Below are 20,699 nucleotides of genomic sequence, written 5' to 3' on the forward strand. Positions count from 1 at the left end.
TCTGCAAGAGCTGCCTACCGGCAAATGGTTGCAGGGATGGAGGATGTGACAGAAAGCATTTGTCTCCACAAGAGCAGAGTTACATTCAGTGCAGAGTGTGAGAGTCAGGTTGGTGTGGAAAAGCACTGACACGCTGGGGATGATGCAGTGCTCACATGTCTAACACTCACAGACATTACTGTCAGAAGGATGGTGCTGTGTTGTGCTTCTACCTTTGGCAGCCCCTGGAGAAATGCTGTGGCACACAGAACACCTTTGTATTGCACTGACTGCTGCCATGCAGCATGGATTTAACACACCAAATCCAGAGGAGCATGACTGCATCTAACTGCCCTGAGAAAAACTACTGTAGCTGAAGAGATGAGGAGGCAGCTGCTCATCTGCAGAACAAGCAGTACTGCCAGACACTGGGCCAGGTGAGCACCTCCTGCTGCAGCGTGATGATGACAGGGCTGGAGATGATCTGCAAAGCCAGCTTAAAAGTGGGAGACATGAGTCAACATGGCAGGAGGACAGAGGTGTTAGGGAGCAGCCAAGGCATCAAAGAGTATCACAAGGCTTTGAAAGGTATCACAAAGTGACAGCCAGGAAGACTGGGATTATCATGAGCAGCAACCTGGATGCTAGAGATTATTTGCTCCCATACAAAATGGTAGAGATCTTGCTGCAGACATCCCAAAGCCAGGCAAAATGGGAACCCAGAGCTCTGCCTGCACGAACCCCACAGCCAGAGTGTTGCAAGCTGAGCTGCCTTGCTGTTTGTTGTATTCATCGCAATCACTGTGAATGAATACTCAGAATGCAGTCAAGGCGATAATTGAGCATGAGTGACTTTATTCAATAAAAGACAGGAGGGCTTGAGAGGTCAGGGGTGAAGATGGGACCCCTCTTGTCAAGATGAGAGTGGCTCAGAGCTGGTGCTGCTGCCTGGTGCCTGGGACTGGCAGCCTGACTCTAAGTCCCCATCTAAGATGCTCAGCTTCACCTCACTGATGCTGACCTGCTCCTGCATGGTGGTGCTGCTGCTGGGACACTCGGGCTGTGCTTGGGATGGGCAGCACTGCAAAGGCGCTGGGTCACAATCCAGGCAGGTGACTGCTGTGTCTGGCAGGCTCAGGTCAGGAGCTTCAGCAGAGCCAGGAGATATGAGAGCATGAACGTGGATGAGCCCCTTGTGTCCATCACTGTTACCATGTGGAAGGCTGTCATCCGAATTGCAGCGATTCGTGCTTAATAAGAACTCTCCATTGATGGAAACACACTGCACATCACTACTTGGTTTGGATCTTTGGGGTTGACAAGGGCTCGAATCACCTAGGAAGGCATAGAAACACAAGGGTTAGTGTCAAACGTTTGCAAGTTGAATCATGAAAGGTTGTTGATATTTGGTAATAGAGTGGCGGCAGGAAGAAGCAAATAGGCTTCAAGCAACAGAGCCACTGTCTTGAAAGTGATCCTCATGCAGGTCCAGCTCGTGTGTTGTTTCACTGTAATCTGCTTCTTTGGGTCTACCTAGTGGGCAGCAACACTCGAGTTGTTACTGATATCATTGAAAAGAACTGGAGACAATTGTTCTATTCCTAAGAGCTTCAAGGTGCCTAGAAGCACAAATAGAAACCAGCAGTATTTCATCACTTCACCAAAAGGAAGGTCAAACACCTGAGCTGTGAAGAGCAGTTACAGAACCTATGCATAAGATCACACCAGACATACTTTGTTCTAACAACAGTTATGGCACATAGTCCATTTCCTTCAATATTCCCAAAATGAAATGATGTGGAGCATTACAGGGAAAGAAACACTGCACACAGACACTATGACCCTGATTATACTCAAGCAGCAGACTTAAAACAAGTCAGAGTTTTTGATTCCAGGATATTGCAGGACCTATCATGTGTGAAATTCAGTTACACAACAGTGCCTAGGTGCCTGCGTTTCAAGCAACTTTCAGATCACAGCCATGTAAAATAAAAACAAATTCAGTGCAGAAATAGCAATCCTGTACTATAATACTCATGAGATTATCCATTTTTTATAGCACTCTGACTAAGTTCTAAAACTTGCTCATCCCAGTTCACTTCAACAATTTCCACCAATTCAAGCAATGCAGTTCTGAGATCCGGTGTATGTTAGGCAGATAGAATTGAACAGTGCAGAAATAATCTCTGACAGCTTTAAGAGCTCTGTTCTGCCTACAAACTCTCAGTCCAAAACTATTCACAGTTTTAAGGAAATGAACACCTGAAGCAGTTGGATCATCTGCCATTTGCCGCATTCTGCTTCTTGGCATCATGATTAGCACAAAGGGTTTTCTGCTGTCCTGCAGAGATGGACAAAGTCCTGCTTACAAATGGACCAGGTTTCAGTGTACAGCAGAGTTTGTACCAGACTAAAAAGCCACGTCATTCAATTCATGTGCTCAGGTTGTTATGCACTCCGAAAGGAAACAGAACTGACTGTTGAATTCTGAAGTCAATCTGTGGGGTCCTACATTACCTCCTGATTCTGGAAGAGGAAATTCTAATAGCAAATGCAGAACTTTGACCTTTGTAGACATGAGAAGAGCTGGCATTTAGGAACATTCATTTCAGGGAAATCAAATGATGTGTCTATATTTTTACTACAGATAGTATAGGGAGCAGCCAGTTGAAGAACCAGATACAAAAAAATCCAGCCCATTGGCAGGAAAATACTTCTCCTTAAATTCTGTATGCTATCATGGTATAGAATCAGGCTACAGTGCCACATAGGCCAACCAAGCGTAGAACCAAATCCACAAAATACTGGTAGACAAAGCAGCAAAAACAGGGACAATATTCAGCAGACAGGCCTTTCTACCCACAGCTCAGCATGTTCTGCCATCCGAAAAGCAAGGCCTCTTGTCAAGCTCAGCTATTTCCCTTCTCAGTGTATTCTAGCACCACTGATACCCACTGGTATCCTCCTGTAGAGTGCCATCATATTGTCATCATCCAAAGGGAAAACCCACACAGCAGAGCATACAGCAGTACACCCATGCTCCAAATATCCACCTGAGAAACAAAAAGACAAGCTTACAAACCTGAAGCACCTCAAATGGCTTCCTGACAGACTGGATTGTCTGTCCTTGCCAAAGCCCACATATAGCCCATGAAAAGCTGGCTCTTTCCCTCAGGAAAAAGAGCCTTATCGTCCCAGAGAAAGCATATAACCCTCATTCAATTGCCCTTTCACTCAGCTTAGAGCACTACTAAAACCAGCATCTTCACCTTAGCTCATCACACTGCTGCAGTTCCTTTTACAAGGATTTCACTGGCAAAAATGAAATCAAAGCCGTCACAAGGGATTTAGCACAGTTACGTGTTACTGGCTACGAGAGCTGTCAGCACAGTCACCTGTCTGGCTTTGCTGCTGTTCTATTTATGTAGAGGCACAACAAGGTTCAGACACCTCACAGTGCAGTTCTCACTTTGACTGTAAAGAAAAAGGAGGCTTGAAAAGCAGCGTGTGGAAAACAAAGAAACAAGAATTAGAACAACAGTGGGGCCATGGCACTTGTAGGAATTGCTCCGCCTTTAACAGCGATTCAAGAAGGATGAGGGCATCCCAAACCAGACCAGATTGGACAGATTAACAACTGCAAGTAGTGGGTTCCAAAATTCCAGACATGAAATCAAAGCTGGAAAAACTCTTCACATTTTCATCTCTCAATTTTTAGTACATTGTGCATTACAACGGAAACAATTCTTCACATACAACTTGGAAGCTAAAGACAAGTCTGACAAAACAGACTGCACAGAAATGATGGATAATTAACAGAGCAAATTGCTCTTTCAAACACTTAGTAATAAAAAGAGATCTCTGAAGTTGCTGTTCTGTAGAGCCCCAAAGCAGTCGCTTGAGGCAGTTCAGGATTAGCCTGAGACAAACCAGCCAGCTGTGTGAACTGAGACCAATTGCACTTCTTCTATTTTACTTTCATTCTATGTGACCTCACTAAGCAAATATTGTCTAAGACCATGAGCATCACATAAATGTGCAGATCTCAAGCTGCTCACTTATCTAGTACCCTTGGCATGATGCTTTATTTTCCTCAGCTATTCATCTAGATTGTGCCTGTTGATTGTGCAACAACAGCCTGTTGGTCTCGATTACCTGTAAGAGGCTTTAAATTTGGCCAGGAAAAATCATTTGAGGATAAGTAATTATCTGGGACTCAGTAAGGCAGTCTTCCCATGCTTTCATAACAGCCGAGATACACACACACACAAACTCATGGAACCCCACTGCTTTGCACAATCCTGTGCACACTCACATGTGTCATGCACTGATTTCCCAGCCAGTCCTCATGGGGTCTATTACTTAGGACAGGAGTGCAGGGGAGCAGCCAGAAGCTGTTTGCATTCCCTGCTGTCTGCTGGGCAGCTTTGCTGGAGATGCTTGGGTTGCTTTGTTTTTCCTTGGGAGGTGGGAAGGAGCTTTGGGTTGGAGGCACATCCCGTGCCAGAGCATCCCAATGGCACGTGTGGGGCACTGATCTGCAGCAGATGAAGGGGAGGAGGTCCCAGCACAGCTCTGCACCATGCTCTGCCACACTGGGCAGCTTGTTCCTGGCTCAGCAGCGCCATCAGACAAGGAGCAGGGAAGGAAATCAAGGATGGGGGGTACCATCAAACGCAGTTAGTGCATGCCTGTGCAAGACAAAGAGACCCAGAGCTTGCGGGTTGTTCCTGCTTTTGTAGCATTTGTGTGCTGTAGCTGAGCAAAAGGTTCTGCTGCTTGAATCTTCTTCTGCAAGAGCCGCCTACCGGTAAATGTCTGCGGGGATGGAGGATGTGACAGAAAGCATTTGTCTCCATGACAGCGTAGTTACACTTGGTCTAGAGAGTGTGAGAGGCAGGCAGCACTGCCTGATGTTGGTCAGGGCGAGCTCCTCCTGCCGCATCACGATGATGGCAGGGCTGGAGATGATCTGCAGGGACAGCTCACAGGTGAGAGCCAGGAATGGACACGGCGGGAGGACAGAGGTGTTAGGGAGCAGCCACAGCAACAAAGAGCATCAAAAGTCCCTGAAAAGCATCACAGAGCTACAGCCGGGAAGCTTGGGGTTTTCATGAGCAGCATCCAGGATGCTAGAGACTATTTGCTGCCATACACAACGGCAGCAGAGCTCTCGCTGCAGGCATCCCAAAGTCAGGCAAAATGGGAACACACCCAGAGCTCGGCCGCACAAACCCCACAGCCAGAGTGTTGTAAGCTGAGCTGCCTTGATGTTTCTTGCACTCATCCCAATCTCTGCGAATGAAAACTCGGAATTCAGTCAAGGCGTTGATTGAGCACGAGCGTGCCTTTATTCAATAGGAGAAAGGAGGGGGTGTGAGGTCTGGAGGAAAGATGGGACTCATCCTCTCTTGTAATCATGAGAGCTGCTCAGAGCCTGTGCTGTTGCCCGGAGCCTGGGACTCGTGTCCTGATTCTGTGCCCCCCTGCGAGATGCTCAGCTTCTCCTCGGTGATGCTGACCTGAGCCTGCATGGTGGTGCTGCTGTCGGGGCACTCGGGCTGTGCTTGGGCTGGGCTGCACTGCAGAGACATTGAGTCCAGGCTGGTGCCTGAGGTGTCTGGTGGGCTCAGGTCAGCAGCTTCAGTAGGGATGGGATGAATGAAGGCTTCAACCTGGAATTTATCTCCAATCTACTTTTAATACCTTCATTCGATCAAAATCTACTGTCAATACCTTCAAAGGAAAATGATGCTTTGGGAAACAGAACTTGCAGGCTGAGAGATAAAGCCAAGGTCTTTAGATAAAAATGAGAAAAGATTTTGCTTGTCATTTCGTAACTGTGATGAAATTCGTAATTTTTGTTTGAGCTACATTTTGATAGAATAATGTGGTCGTAATGTGCTTGACTACAAGCATGATTTCCACATAAAGCTGACTCTTAGCAGGAACTCTGTTTCCTTTAGAAGCAGTGAACCCTGGTAGCGAACAGCTTTTCTTACTTCTAAAGACCCTGTCAACCCAGCACAGGACATGCAGTTTGCTAGCATTAAAGAACAAGTTTGTATTTTCCTTGTAAGCAATGTCGGAAGAGAAAGACAACACACATTTCAGAACCATTTTGGCCCCAGTAAAAGTGATGCCACGGAAGAGCTCCATCAAAACTTATGCAAAAACATAAGTTCAAGTGGGCAAGGCCTTATGAAAATCTTCCACACAACTCAATGGAGATTGGGGTGGGTGGGTTTATGAATAAGAATCCTTAAGAATTTTCTTCTAAGAGACTTAAGAACTGTCAATATATATATATAAAGAATATAAACACTAATTCTGTTACTACAAATAAATATATCCAAAGGGTTAGGAGACCAACCCGATCATATCACAAGCTCTTTGATGACTGTAAACGCAGTCATCAATACGCAGAAAAAGATTTAAATAGATTAATATGAATGAGTACAAATGTACAGAAAGAACAACTAGGAATAAAGGTGGAGAAATGAAGGCACAAAGTGAGACGAGTCTGGCAAAAATATCACACAGAAAAGGATGCAATTCTTTCAATTTATTAGTAGCAAAAAGCTGCATAATAAGTCCTAGTTTGCTCCTCATCAGAGAAGCAAATCCTATTGATAAGGTTGTGAGGAGAGATTTTGCATCAGTTTTCATAAAAAGGTCAACTGTGATGAATTAAGGTTGTTAAGAACTAACAAAGAAGTAAAAAAAAAAAAAAAGGCCTAGAATACAAAAGTAATAGGGTAGAGAAGATACATAGCTTAGATCTCTCCGAATGAGCTGAATCTGCTATATTCCTACTGCATTTCTAAGGGACTGACTCAATCAATCTCAAAGCTGTTAACGATTATGTTTTTAGAACTTAGGAAAGCCTGGTGATGAACCAGATAACTGATGCAATGTACAGACTTCTTTTGAAGAGAGGAAAAAAAAAAGGGGGGGAGATGATGAAAAATGATAGACCTGTCAGCTTAACTCCAGGTCCTCAGAAGAAAGAAACAGTTTAGAACAACTTAGAAGAGATAGGTATCATTCAACACACCTTTGTCAGGAACAAATTACTATTAATGATTCTAATTTACCCCTGTGAGAAGGTGTCAGAGCAACACAGAGTGGACGAGATGCCAAGAGAGTTTCCAAAACTTTACTAAATTCTCAGGCCAGATAAGCAGCATGGTTTAGATGAGCTATAGAAGGATGAACATCTGTAGGTTGCTCCAAAAATAATGCCTCCTATTTATTTCCACGGACATCACAGTAGATACAAAGAGCACAATAACACTGCTTGATAGAGTAAATTCTCAGCTACTAAACACTATTTCTCAACTCAGATGCTAGCATTAGCTATGCATTTTCACCAGCAGTGAACAAGAGCCTGCAGGTCGCACTTAAAAAATCTGCATGGCCATCTGGAACACAGCTTGTCTTTCACATCACTGTCACCAGTGCTGAAATGTACCATTCACTGCCTCACTGTACTCACATCCACTGATTGGTCACTGTACATGTCCAGCAAACGTCAATGGATGCCATTTTTTCTGCACAGAGAAATTCAGTTCCATTCCTTTGCTTCATGTGCACTTCCATGACAGACGCTATTTTGCCTCTGCTGCCACTTATCACACAGCAACAAAACAGAAGGGGATCCTGGTGGGAAGGTTCAAACTCTACTGCCATACCACCAACATCTGCCTCTGACATCCTCAACCAACATAATAAAATAGGAGGCTTTACTTTCAGAGCAGCTCTTATAAAAATTGCTTAGAAAAAGTACTCTGAAAGTAGCTCTCAGTCTCGCTGTCAAAATGCATAGCTGTTCTAAATGATCTTCTGCAGGACCTGGTCACAGAATTGGTACAATCCAATATTTTTATTAAAGATTTAGATGAAATAGAAAGTATGTTAATTTGATTTGTGGATGAAACCAATGTAAGACAAGTTTGCATTGGAATTCAAAATCATTTTGACAAACTGGAAAAGCAGCCTGAAGTAAACAACTGCAATTCAATAGGGTCAACTACAAGCTACTACAGTCAGGCAGGAATAATCAATGCTACAGACACATGAACGAGGAGCAATGACAAGGTAGCATTTCTACTGGAAAACGACAACATTCTGCACTGCTGAAGACTGCAAGCTGCATGTGAGCCAGCCACTCATGTACCAAAGTGCAGATACAATTCTGGCTGGGTATTAAAAAAAACCTGTACGCTGGCAGGACACACAAATTAATCTGTTCTCTCTGCACTGTTAATCTCTCTGTTAGAATTCTGTTTCCAGACTCAGGAAGCAATTCACAGGGAGACTTGGCACAACTGAAAAAGGTCCAGAGGACATCACTGAAAAGCAAATAAGCTTCTTCCTATGGCTAGTCTAGGTAAGACAAAGAATATATATGGCAAGGACTTCCTATGGCAAGATAGGACTTAAGACAGACAGACAGTTCTAAACATGAGAGTTGTATGAGCTGGAACAGATTACTTACAGAGTCTGGTAATCCCAATATTAGAGATCTCTACAGAAAACTTAGACTAACCTATCAGAAATGATGCAGCTAAGTTGAAGAAAAAAGATGGCTGGTGGAGGTCACCGCCAGCCATTAGCTTCATTAATTTTATGCAACCACAACTAATATGTAGGAACAATAATTCCAACATTAACTGGCAGAGAAAAGGCAAAGGAGTAACAGGACATTTAGAGGACACTTCTGCTAGAACAGCACAGGACAACTTTGATTGGGAATGAGATGTGTTGGTAAGATACCCAAGACTGGAAAATCAATCGCTATTGGACACAGCAGTATTTAAAACCAAATCACTGTAAGGTCAGAAAACAAAAAGATGAGAAAGTATAATCCTGTATCAATATGCACCAATGGAATCAGGCAGTATAAAATGAAAGCTTGAATAAAACTTGCCTATGGTACTGTTAAACCTAGGAGGATTACAGGTCACTCCTTGCAACCTCACTCCTCCTCACAGAAACTCCAGAGAAGATCAAAATGAACAGAATTAGAATGAGCTTTCATTGATGAGCCGTTAGGAACAAATAGATTACTGAAAGCTGTGTACATTTTATCAGCAGCAACCAGGTTTGGCAGGGCTGTTATCGCTGGGTCTTAGTTTATAGAGGTATAGATGAAGGGGAGAGGCCATCTGGGCAGAGCTGCCAAGTGAATCATAACAGATCAGGAGCACAGGGCTTCCCTTCAGAAGGCTGAGCTGGGAACATCGTATTGGGAATTCTTTCTCTTACCAATTTCATCTGATCTCTTCTCTCTAAATCCCTTTTCTATTCCAGGCTTTGTTTCTCTGGGGCCACTTATAACACTCCTTTGTTGTGACTGAAGGAAGGAAACAAAAGAAGCAGGAAAGCATTTTGCTGTATTAAAAGCACAAAGATGGAATGTTTTGTTGACTGAATGTGCACTCTGCATTCTTAACTGTTCTGATCCAAAGCACAGTAAAGTCTTCAGTTGCCTTGGGTCACATTCACAGTACAAGTCAATATTTCATCAGTCTGGTATGGATTACAGAGGACTGAATTATCTCAGCATAAATTCTGGATTGCATTTTATATAGTCCATGGACCTGATATCTCCTTTCACTTTCCTACCTGCATTTTAGCAAAGGCTGCAGGTAGGTGTCATTCAGTAGGGTTTCAATAGACACGTTTCCAGGTCTCATACTGATAGGAAGGTTAGACTCTACAATACAAAGAACAGATTACAGCCATAAACTATGCCTTCTCTTCCACCCTCATCTCCACTCCCCAGTATGATACCTTATTTAACTTATAATTGCAGTACGATTTTTCTTTTGGGGTTGGGATTCTTATCAACTCCACCATTAAGCAAGTGGAATAAACTATATCAGGGCAAACTACAGGCAGGTAAAAATAACGTCTGCAATCTCTTTTCTAGAAATGAATTAGCTCTGGTGCTATAAAATCTCTAACAAGTTGGATTAAAAGACAGACTCCTCTTACATCTTTATTCCCAACAGAAATAGCACTGCTACTGCTGGGAGATTTATTCATGTCACAACCAAAGCACTTCACATTCCCAAGAAGACCAAGTCCTTTGGCTTATACCTCTTGTGACATCCTCAATACATTACCCTTTCCATCCACAGACCAGGGTATATTAGAGATTAATACAGCTCAGCAACTCAAAACACACAGATTGTCAGTCTCAGTAATCAGCCTGAAGAATTTAGAGGACAGTTGTTATTTACTGAAAGTGATAAGAGACCCAGCAGAACACTTAACTCTAAATAAACAATGTGGAAACTTCACTACCCAGAAAGTCCTAAGTGGCAAATACACAGCTCAGATGTTCCTGAATATGGTTTGATTGCATCCATGCTGTGAGGCAGCAAAAGCAAAGGGAGGGAAAGCTTAAGTCAGAAGGCAGGGGGCCCTTCTCACATGGATCTGCTCTCGGTGTTTAGCACTGGTTTGTTAGTTCATTAAGAGTGTGTTAGAAATCAGTCTCTCCATGCTTCTCACCAGCTCCATCGTGCAACAGCGTGGCATTTATTACAATGCACTACTCAGTAATGGGGCCTTCTGGCATGTGAGCAGCAAGGGGTCATACAGAGCCTGAAGGGAGCTGGCAGGGGCTTTGTGCAGCACAGAAGTAACTGCAGAGACAGTTCTTTGCTTCTCTCATAAGTTTCCCTGTAGAGAAGTGTCCCATTAGAACAGTAAGAAGACGGCAACCAAACCCCATCTCCTTAGAAACATGCAATGATTTACCTATTCTACCCTACCACAATGAAGTGCTTTAGCACTTTACCTATCTTAAGCTTGTATTGGTTTCTGCTCACCCTAACGCTGGAAATAAACCCATTCTCCAACAAGCTGTTGCTGCTCACACAAGGACTTGTGATGGAGCTCTAAAAATAGCCAAGTGGCACAACAGAGAGAGCTCCTGCATTCACGCCAACACCAGGATCCAGAGCCCAGGGAGCTGAAAGGGCTGATAATAGCCTCCATCGCTGGGCACTAAGTGGTTAGGCTTTGCCAGCTGCTGAATTCCTGCCAGCCATATGTCTGATATCCTATAATAACCAGCCAGATGTTGGGCTAAGGTAAAGCCTGACAGAGTTCAGAAGGAAAACGGTGTGCCTGCCTCTCATGATCAGCCCTTGCTGATCTTTGAACTCGGCTGTTATCTTGAAGGAAAGCCTCTTCTGAACTTCGGCATGAATCTAATTAATGAGTTAATTCCCTGCTAATCTATTCTCCTCTTTGTGTCCGTTTCATGATTAATTTAGTTCCAGTGAATTTCCTTTACTGACTGCAGAGTAGAAACACACTTCCTACCCTATTAATCTCCACTTCTGACCCATCAGTAGGGGACTAAACAAGGGTAAATGGCTCCATGCTTTTATTTTCTGAGCCAAGTGATTTCTAGCAACGTAAGGTGGAAGGAAGTAGGGAAATTCTGCAGGCACATCATGCCACTACTGTAAGAAAAGGTGGAATAAAGGCTGTCGATTAATTGAAAATTCTGCCCAGTTACATCAACCACACATCTAACAGAGAGGAAAGAACAGCAAGGCTACACACTGCATAGGAATGTCATTCGGATGTAAAGGATCAGATAAATAGCCAAGCCCAAACACCAAGAAGATAAAATCTGTTGAGGGAAACATAGCAGGGATCTGGGTTTTGTTATTCCTGAAGTTCCAAGGCTCCCTCATATATTTCCAAAGATATTTTACTGGTGTGGAAGAGAAGATCTTAACTGGAGAATGCACAGACTTCTCTGTCTACCTCTGCCTCCAGCACTCTTGGGAAATAGAAGGAAATTTGGCCTGTTTACCTGTCTGCTGAGGTAACAGTTACTCTTTCAGCATCTAAGTCTTAGAATGAAGTCCTCTTTGCTGAAAAACGAACATAATCTGCTGTTTAAACTAATAAAAGAACAACAAACCAAAATCAACCTGCATTACTGTTAGCAGCGTACAGACATGACAGAAAGCAGCAGTAAGGCTGACATTTTCTTAGTTAAGCTAAACGACTAATAACTACCTGGAATAACACGGGGAGTGAGCACAAGGCTGCAGCTTTATACCTCTGGATCCCATTCAGGGCCAGGCTGTTTATTTCCTTTAATGCTTTACATCTGTTAGCATTAAACCACACTATCGGCTCTGATGGATTTACATGTATCTTGCTGTTGCATGCATCTCTTGAGAGGCTGAGGGATGGGAAAGGTTACCTTCCCGCAATTGCGTTCCTACCCCCATAGCTCTCATGCAGCCTTCAGGGAAGCATTAAAAAAAGAAAAAGAAAAGTAAAGAGAAGCAAAACCCAAAGAGCTTCCTTCTCCCATGAATTAAACAAAATGTTCTGAGGCTGTATAACATCCATAGGAGAAGAAACGCTGCCGGTGATCAGCATCGCAAACCTTCCTTCTGATGGCACAACGTGTCAAGGACATTTTTAATGAGGGATCAAGGACACTGCTTCTTGAGAGTCATCTTGTTTAAGCTGTGCTAACTGTGGCTTTCTTAGCATGCAAACCCAGCACCTCACAAGAGAGGCAGGAAAGCACCACAAGGCAAAGAAGTATCCTGCTTGCAAGGCTGTTCCTGTCATACCTGCAGGGGAAATAATCTCAGATGTTGCAGAGAGCATCTTTCTATTGATCCTTCCCCAACAGCCGTTAACTTAGAGCCACTCAGTAAGGAGATGGAAATGCCAGAAATGAGGAAAAATACACCAAAATAAGCAGAGACCTGTAGTGAGCCTATCCATTATCCACTTTCTGATAAACCCCAGTCCATATGACAGAAACTACACTTCTGAGAAGCCTAAGGAATCAGTGGATGCTGCATTACAGAAGAGTCTTTCAGATATCTGACACTGCTGGGAATAAACTCCTGATGGACCACGACCAAAAGAAGGACATGAGCTAGCAAAGAGAACAAAGATCAGAAGTTATGCAGGGATGCTGAGTACACTGCTCCCAGTTTCTCTCTATCTCCAGGTGCTGGGTCATGCATGACTAGATTTCCCAAGCAGTACCTGGTGTATGGCCAGCAGCAGCAGTATTAGAGGCTTAGCTTTCAGGCCTTGCTCTCCAGGGACTTCCTCCACTTGGAGCAGAGGCTTTGATCCTGAGTAGTACATTTGCACAAAAAGAACCTGGGTATGATTTTAAAGAGAGAGAGAGAGAAAAGTGAACACAAGCTTTGCTTCTGCATCTTATGTCTCCAATCTGCTCCTTGAAAATGGCAAAGACATCTCAGACATATTGTCAAAGGACCCAACTAATTTTTCAGCCTAATCCATTCTTTGTATCTCCATGAAAAAATAATATATATATATATATGTATATACAGAAAATTCTTGAAATTAAGGCAGTTTTTCACTTCCATGAAAGCAGGGAGGGATCTTAGGTCCCAGCTTCTTATGGGGACCCTCTATCTTATTCACTGCTCCTGTGCTGCCCACAAGCTGCCAGCATGACATCCTCATCCACTCAACTCTCTCTTTTCCATTTCATCCTTTCTGGACTAATTAGGTGAGAACCGTCTTCAAGTCAGACATAATGCTGAAATCTAAAAGATCTAAATATAAAAAGTGACATCATTTCTTACGGGCATGCATTCCCACCTGAGAGACTCTGGTTTCCTTCACAACCCCTCTTTGTGGCCAGCAATCTTCCAAGATTATTACTTAAAGATAAAATGGTTTCTCCAACACATTCATCAAATCAGGTGATGATAAGGCTGATTAATCCAGGAACCTCCATCCTTCCTGAAAACAATAAACTGCAAGGCCTACAGACAACAGGATGGAAAATATTACAAAACTTATTTTAAGAAATGCTCTGCTTTCTCTATCGAAGCCATCCTGAATTCCTGTCTTCCTACATGTTAAAGGATAACACATAGAATCACAGAACAACCCAATTTGGAAGGGACCCATAGAGATTACTGAGTCCATACTGGACCACCCAAAAATCAGATTGTATGTCTGAGTAGATAAATAAGGACGGTTCCAGAGAAGGTGATTAAAGTCATTAGAGCAATAGGAAGGCTAAAAAATATGAGTGTCTTTCGTGACCAGATGCACAAGAGAGACAATCATTGTTTACAAAATAACTGGCAATTTGGGCACTCCCAATTATTCTCTCTTACAGCAGAGGACAAAAATGCATTTGCAAAGGTGAAAGCGCAGCTGAAGAGAGGAAACATTTTCTGAGCAACACACAGCTGATCTATGAAACTCAACTGATAGACTCAAAAAGCATTAACCACTCGTACAGAAAATAAGAACATTGGAACATTTCATTAGAAAGGATTATTGTTATTATAATTACTTGGAAAGGCTATAATTTCTCACATTTCCAAGTATAAATAAATAACTGTCTGAAGATAGAAAGGCATTCCCCCATATGGTGGGAATAGTTTGTAATTGTCCACGATGGCAATTTCTTGCATCTCTCTGAAATCTCTAATGCTGGGCACTGTCAGGAAGGACTCCTGACTGGCTGAACATCGTACAATGGATCCTGTCTCATGATTCACATCTTCACAGATGAAAATACAGGTTGTGTGTTACAATGAAAAATAAGTATTAATGCGATGGAAAGCCTGACAAGACAAATCCAGGTAGCAATACCCAAATTCTTGGCTGCCCCCTGCAGTTCAAAGGAGATCAAACACTGTTTTGTTGTTTGATACTGGGAGTTTGCTTGCTATTTGAATACCTTGGACTTTTATCTTTTAATGAGATGCTGATGCTTTATGGAAGATACTGTAGAATGGCATCTTCAGAAACAATTCTGAAGTACACAGTGTAATGTAAAAACTTGTTGAGCAGCCCAGACAGAACAAACAGATTACACAGGAATAGACAGAATAGACAGGAATAGATGCTTTCTATTCCTCCCTTTATTCCTTATTTCTAATGATACTGCCCTGATAGCTCTTCTTGAATTTAGTTTCTTCCATTGCTTACTCTCCCTCCAAGCTCCAATTCCTCTAACTCTTTTTTGAAAGAGGGATTTAAGGTAGTAACTAATTGTTAATGCTTAATAGGAAGCCATTATAGTTTAACAGGTAATAAGATACCATAAATAACACTGCTGGTAATGCACTTTTAAATGGTTAAGGATGTACTTGAAAGCGTAACCACACAAAGCCTGCTTCTGTTACTTTAAAAATGAAACTCATCCTTCCAGAAATTAGCTTCACATCCATCCGAAAAACACAAGTTTTACCAAGAAGAAATGGATGCAGGATTGAGAGACATATTCAGCAAGGGACTCCGACTGCATCAGGGGAGAAACATGGAAAGAACACGCTCTAATAGCTGGAAACAGCTGTTTTTTCTTCTATCCTCTTACAGTGTACAGACCCTGCTTCTCCTTCCTGCTCTGGTGGTGGCCAGTGCTTGGCATGTTGTCTTTGCTCAGCCTGAACTACTGTTATCTACAGACTGGCCGTGGCCAAAATGGCACAGGTCTTCATCTTGTGAGTGAACTCCCCCAGTATTCATGGGAATTGGATTTGAGATTTTAGGCTTTATTTTTGTGTGTGTGTGTTCTTCAGATGTTAAGTATTCACAGAACCATACTCAGGTTGAAAGGGACCTCAAGGATCATCAAGTTCCAACCCTCTGTGAAGATCCGTATGAAGTATTAACATCACATGATCTTATCATCACATCTTTGCAGGCCCAGCTCCAGCCAAATTCTCACAAATTCTTCCTGCTAATATCTCATTTAGCTTATACATCTTAATAAACCCCCACTGTTTCTGAGACGATATAATGAATCGCCACAGGCTACAGCAGCTGGCTTACATGTTTATGCCTCTATGCATATATGTCCATGTACATGTGTGTGCTGGGTCTAAAAACACCAACCTGCACGTATTTACCTCAGTCTCACACAATACTCCTGCCATGTCTGTCTCTCTAATATCTCATATGGCAGCAAGCAGCAGGGGCTGCGCATGAGTCACAGCCACAATACACTGCACAGCCAGAGCCTCTGACAGAATATACAATAGAGCTGAGATGTCAGTGGAGGTGGCTTTGGAGTACTTTAAAAATGCTGTTCAAGTGCCAACTTTCACCTCCAAATACGACACTTTGTTCGCCCACCCACTTTCGTTCCAAGTTAAATGTTCCTTTTACTGCAACTCGACAGCTTTAATTATGAATTTATCTGTCTTTTTCTATCCCTATAACTGTTCAGTCTCTCATTTGTCTTGCTAAGATTTTTGATATGCTCCTAGATAGCAGCTGTATACTGTCACCACAGTACAAGTGGCCTGGTCAGACTCTCATTTGCAGGCTGGGCATCAGACCAAAACCTGCAATAAGCTGTTTGCCTCGAAAGCACAAATCTCATGTGTTCCCTCTGCAGAGAAAGAACAGAGAGATGGGGACACAGTGTGCTGATGAGCATCACTGTATCAGAACCACAATGCTTTCCTTTGCTCTTATTGCCTGAGAAACTTAAATACATATAAAATTCTGACCTGAGGAAAACGTGGATCCCACTGATGGTTTCACTGAGGATGCAGCTCCTTCTATCATATTTTGCCCACGACAGAAGACATCCATTTTAAACACTAATGTTTTAAACAGTAGCAGCACACGTAACCCTGCCGCCATCAATGCTGTGCAGGACTGATGTGTGGTAAAGCCTTCACCACCTAGCTCTGCAATAATGTTATATGGAGTGTCCTAACACTGCCTCTTAAACACCTGATCCATGGTCAACCCAAAATTGTCGCATCTGGCTGCATTCAAAATGACTGTAAGTCTAAACATATCAATCCTCTCATTATCCTTTGTGACTTCTAGGAAAGACTCTATCCCGTTCCAGTGTCAGCACTATCCTGGTCTATAAAGATCACCTCAGACGGAAGTGCATATCCCTCATAATCCAGTCTTTTGGGAGATATTTCATAACTTCATAAATTAATGTTGATTGCTTTAGAAGTAAATTTTTATCCCAGCATGTGAAGGGACCCAATGACTTCCACATTTCAAGTACGATTTTAAGGGAAAAGGACTGTACCACAGAAATACAGATGCTCCTAATCAATACGAAAATGTCTAATACCAGGCAGTAGCAATGTGCCTCACAGAAAGGGCAATGCAGAGCCCATTTGTTCTGCTGGATATATACAAGTTCATTATCGGTACTCCAGTCAGATCTGTACGTGTACAGTAATTTGAATAACCTTCGATATGATAGCATGCAGTCCTTCTGTGATTCCTTTTTCTGCCATTTGCTCTTTTCATCTCATCCCTTCCTACTGCTGTTTAAATTGCTATTATTAGCTATTAAATGATAAATGAATTACCTCTGAAGTAAGCATGAATAATTGTTCCCAGCCTGAGATAGGCTTGGACTGGTATTTGGTAACAGTCAACAAGATCTGTGTGGCTCCCAAGGTTATTTCATAATAATAATAAAAATCAATAGGAAGAAAACAGGGACAGCTCCAGAAAGTGTTAATGAAAAGTTGCTGAATTACAGTGGCTCACCTGTGCACAGCTACATAAAAGCCTTCTGAATACCAAATACATTAATTATAGACTGCATTGCTCGGCTGAACCTCCACAGAATTCATTGGGCTTGTATTCTCACACTAACAAAGGAGAGACGCTGAAGAGTGCTGGATGAGAAGGATGAAGGGAGGGAGGGATGGAAGAAAGTTCATGTTCTTATTTACAAAACACAATTATCAATATATATGTACTGAGAGTAAAATCTGAATCCAGTAATAGATCTAAATCCAAAGTTGGAGGTGTTTCCTCTCATGAGCAGGCACATCAAGGTTTTACGTCAGACCCTGGACAGAAAGAAGATACTCCCCTTTTGCAGCATCTGTATGAAAGAGCACTGTAGAGTATATATGTATTTAAGCAATACCTCCTGGTAGTCATAAAGTGATTCTGACTCCTTACAGTAATGTGAGTCTACCCCAGAACTCTGCAGCTGCTCTCATAGCTGACACACTCCTTTACTGTTAAAAGTTAGGCGGTGCCCTTGAAGAGTTATATGAAATACATTAGCAGCTCCTTTTGCTCCATGTTCTACACCACTAACATGACACAGTATGGCAAACACGAAACTTGGATTTACCTAATAAGCTATCACCATCACCATGCCCTTTTTGCTCAGGCATCCAAACACAGGAATATCACATTCATAGATGTTCACAAAGCAGTAGAAACTTCAAATTCCTCTAACAGCTACATAACCTGTGACCAAGCTAAAAAATGGAATCAATAAATAACCTCTCCTTCTGAAAGCTGCCCCAAGATATTTAATGTCTACAGATGATCAAGGTTAAAAATGTTCCAAATCTTTACTTAAAGAAAAATGAACGTTCAATCAAACAGAAATCTGAATCAAAACTACCAGATGATTCCTGCTGATGTTTTCCAGGGAATTAGATTCACAAAATGATGAAAGAGCCCTTTCATCTCCATGCATGTGTCAGAGGACTCCCCAGAGTCCAACCGTACAGACTGCCCCAGTGGATCAGGTACTCAGCCTGTTGGAACCATGAGGAGATGGGGCATTTGGGAGGGTGAAGCACTGTCTTGCACTCAAACACTTCAGCCAAAATTAGTTCCAGTTCATATAATTTAAACGAACAAACAAAAAACTGTAACAACAAATGAAACCCACATTCACCTGTAAGCAGAGGAAGACACAAACCAGGAAGCAAGGGAGCCATTTGCCATCACTGCACAGAACTATCATGTCGTAATTCTGCTGTTTAAATATGTGTTAAAGATGCATGAATTGAAACCAACACGCCTCGTTCCTTCTTTGTTCTTTTGCTCTTTGAACTTCCCACCTTTGGGTCTGCTTCACTCTATTTTGATCTGAATGGCATTTTGGCCACATAGCTTAAAAGATGAGCAGAATTGCTTGCACAGCCATAATCAGGCGAGGATGCATTACAGAGAAGAGATGGGAAATCCAACAGTTCAATACTATCTAGGATTGTGATGGTGCATCAATGAAGTATAGGAGAAGAGCAAGCACAGTTCCAAATGATCTACAAATCCTTCTTGTATATTATTGGATTTGCCATCCACTCACTGACCATTTTAACTGCTCACTGTATGGAAGATGAATAGATTGCACCTGGACAAAGGGCCATGGTAGTGATTAAACATTCTGCTTCTGATTAATATCACAGTAAGGTATATTTACCATCTGGGGAGGAGAGAAATTTATCTCTGTTCAAGAAACATAAGAAAATGATAAAGAAACACAAGAGATGAATAATATCTGAGTCAGCAGAAAACACTTAATGACTTTGCAAGGGTCTGCCTCAGTATGTAAGAAACACCTCCCAAACAAAGGGCTACAACTGCTGCAGTGTTTGCAAAACACTCAAAGGCACAAATGCAAAAAGAGAATGAACAGAAGTGCCATCCGTTCAAAACATGAGGAAAAAGGGGAAAACACCCTTAACAAGGTAATGCTTTCTGAAACCTGCTCTTAGTGAGCAGTCACTTCTCATCCTCTTTGTGGTCATGAAAAATGTGAAGTTACCTGGGCAGCACTGACTTAAAACCCAATTGTTTCATAGCAAATGAGGCATGAAACTTATTATCAAAAAACATGATGTCTGAAGTACATGCTGTCATTTTGTTTTCCCAGAAGACAGCTTCCGAATGCCTGAACTGACTGCAAGACATGGCTGGAAATACAAGAATTAGTGGCTCTTCTTGAGCAAAAGCAGAGTTGTGAGGCCAACATCTACAGCACTGTATCTTTGTTAGATAAGAGAGTAAAATGCCTCTACAATCAACTGATACATTACCTTGTTTTTCAGAAGATGGCTGCAAAATGCAGTTAACCCTCCACATATTTGACATTTGACTTGGCAGAATGGTCCTTAAAACTGGCCTGCTGGTAGAGGAATAGCCTTTTGATGCAGAAAAACACCTATAAAAAGTTTCTGAAAAGAAAAACCCACAAACTACTAAGTTCTTTAGTAGGTCTTGTGCAATATGAGGGTGACGGCACCTAAACAAGTGTGAGAGTTAAGGAGAAATGCCCCAGGGGCACAGGATGCTAACTAAAAGCTGGCTGATACCTTGAACAATTTAACCACTAGACAGGCAGTTATGAGAATTGTATTAGGATGATCAAGAGTTTGTTCCATCCCCAGATGCATCTATGCTTCTGAAGTTTGCAGGATGTTCTCTGGATGATATTCTTTTTGGAAACATTTAAAGAATCACTTGTTTTTGTCTTCAACTAATAATCATGGGAAGCAATATATTAGGTACCAACAACCTTTGGAGTACTGGTTCCAGGACTCTGCTAGCACATCATTTACATACCATTTAAACAGAGCTAAAACAAAAGTCCCCTTACTAGACTTTCCCCAGTTTTAGAAAGGTACAGCATTGAGTAGAGCATTGAGTAGGAAGTAAATAGGAGGTTTTTGTGGAGAGAGAATATCTGAGTAAGGAACTTGCAGTGTACTGTAGAGATTTCAGAGTTAAACTATTTCCACACAGTCAAGCACTTTCAGGTAATCCAGAATCCTATGATCTCACTGCATCTCATGGCAATAATCTCAGTAGTTACCTGTTGGTCTTTAAGACAGCTGCCCTTAGAGAACCAGAGATGAAGAGTTGTTATGTGAATTTCATGTTCTCCAAGGATTTCCAGGTTCTGGGGGAAATAC

General features: G+C 42.3%; 1 protein-coding gene across 1 annotated transcript in view; it reads right to left on the reverse strand.

The window, feature by feature from the left end:
• Positions 1–817: 817 nt before the first annotated feature.
• LOC146759253 (cytosolic carboxypeptidase 4-like) overlaps positions 818–20,699 on the reverse strand; it is a 203,896-nt gene continuing 184,014 nt past the window's right edge. Inside the window, exon 7 of the mRNA XM_085510194.1 lies at positions 818–1,314. Coding sequence (XP_085366320.1) covers positions 1,311–1,314 — 4 coding nt within the window. The 3' untranslated portion in view covers positions 818–1,310. The remainder of the gene's footprint in view (positions 1,315–20,699) is intronic.

Source organism: Coturnix japonica, chromosome 10 (assembly GCF_054131305.1).
Source record: "Coturnix japonica strain WE chromosome 10, WE-NBRP24, whole genome shotgun sequence".
Classification (NCBI taxonomy): domain Eukaryota; kingdom Metazoa; phylum Chordata; class Aves; order Galliformes; family Phasianidae; genus Coturnix; species Coturnix japonica.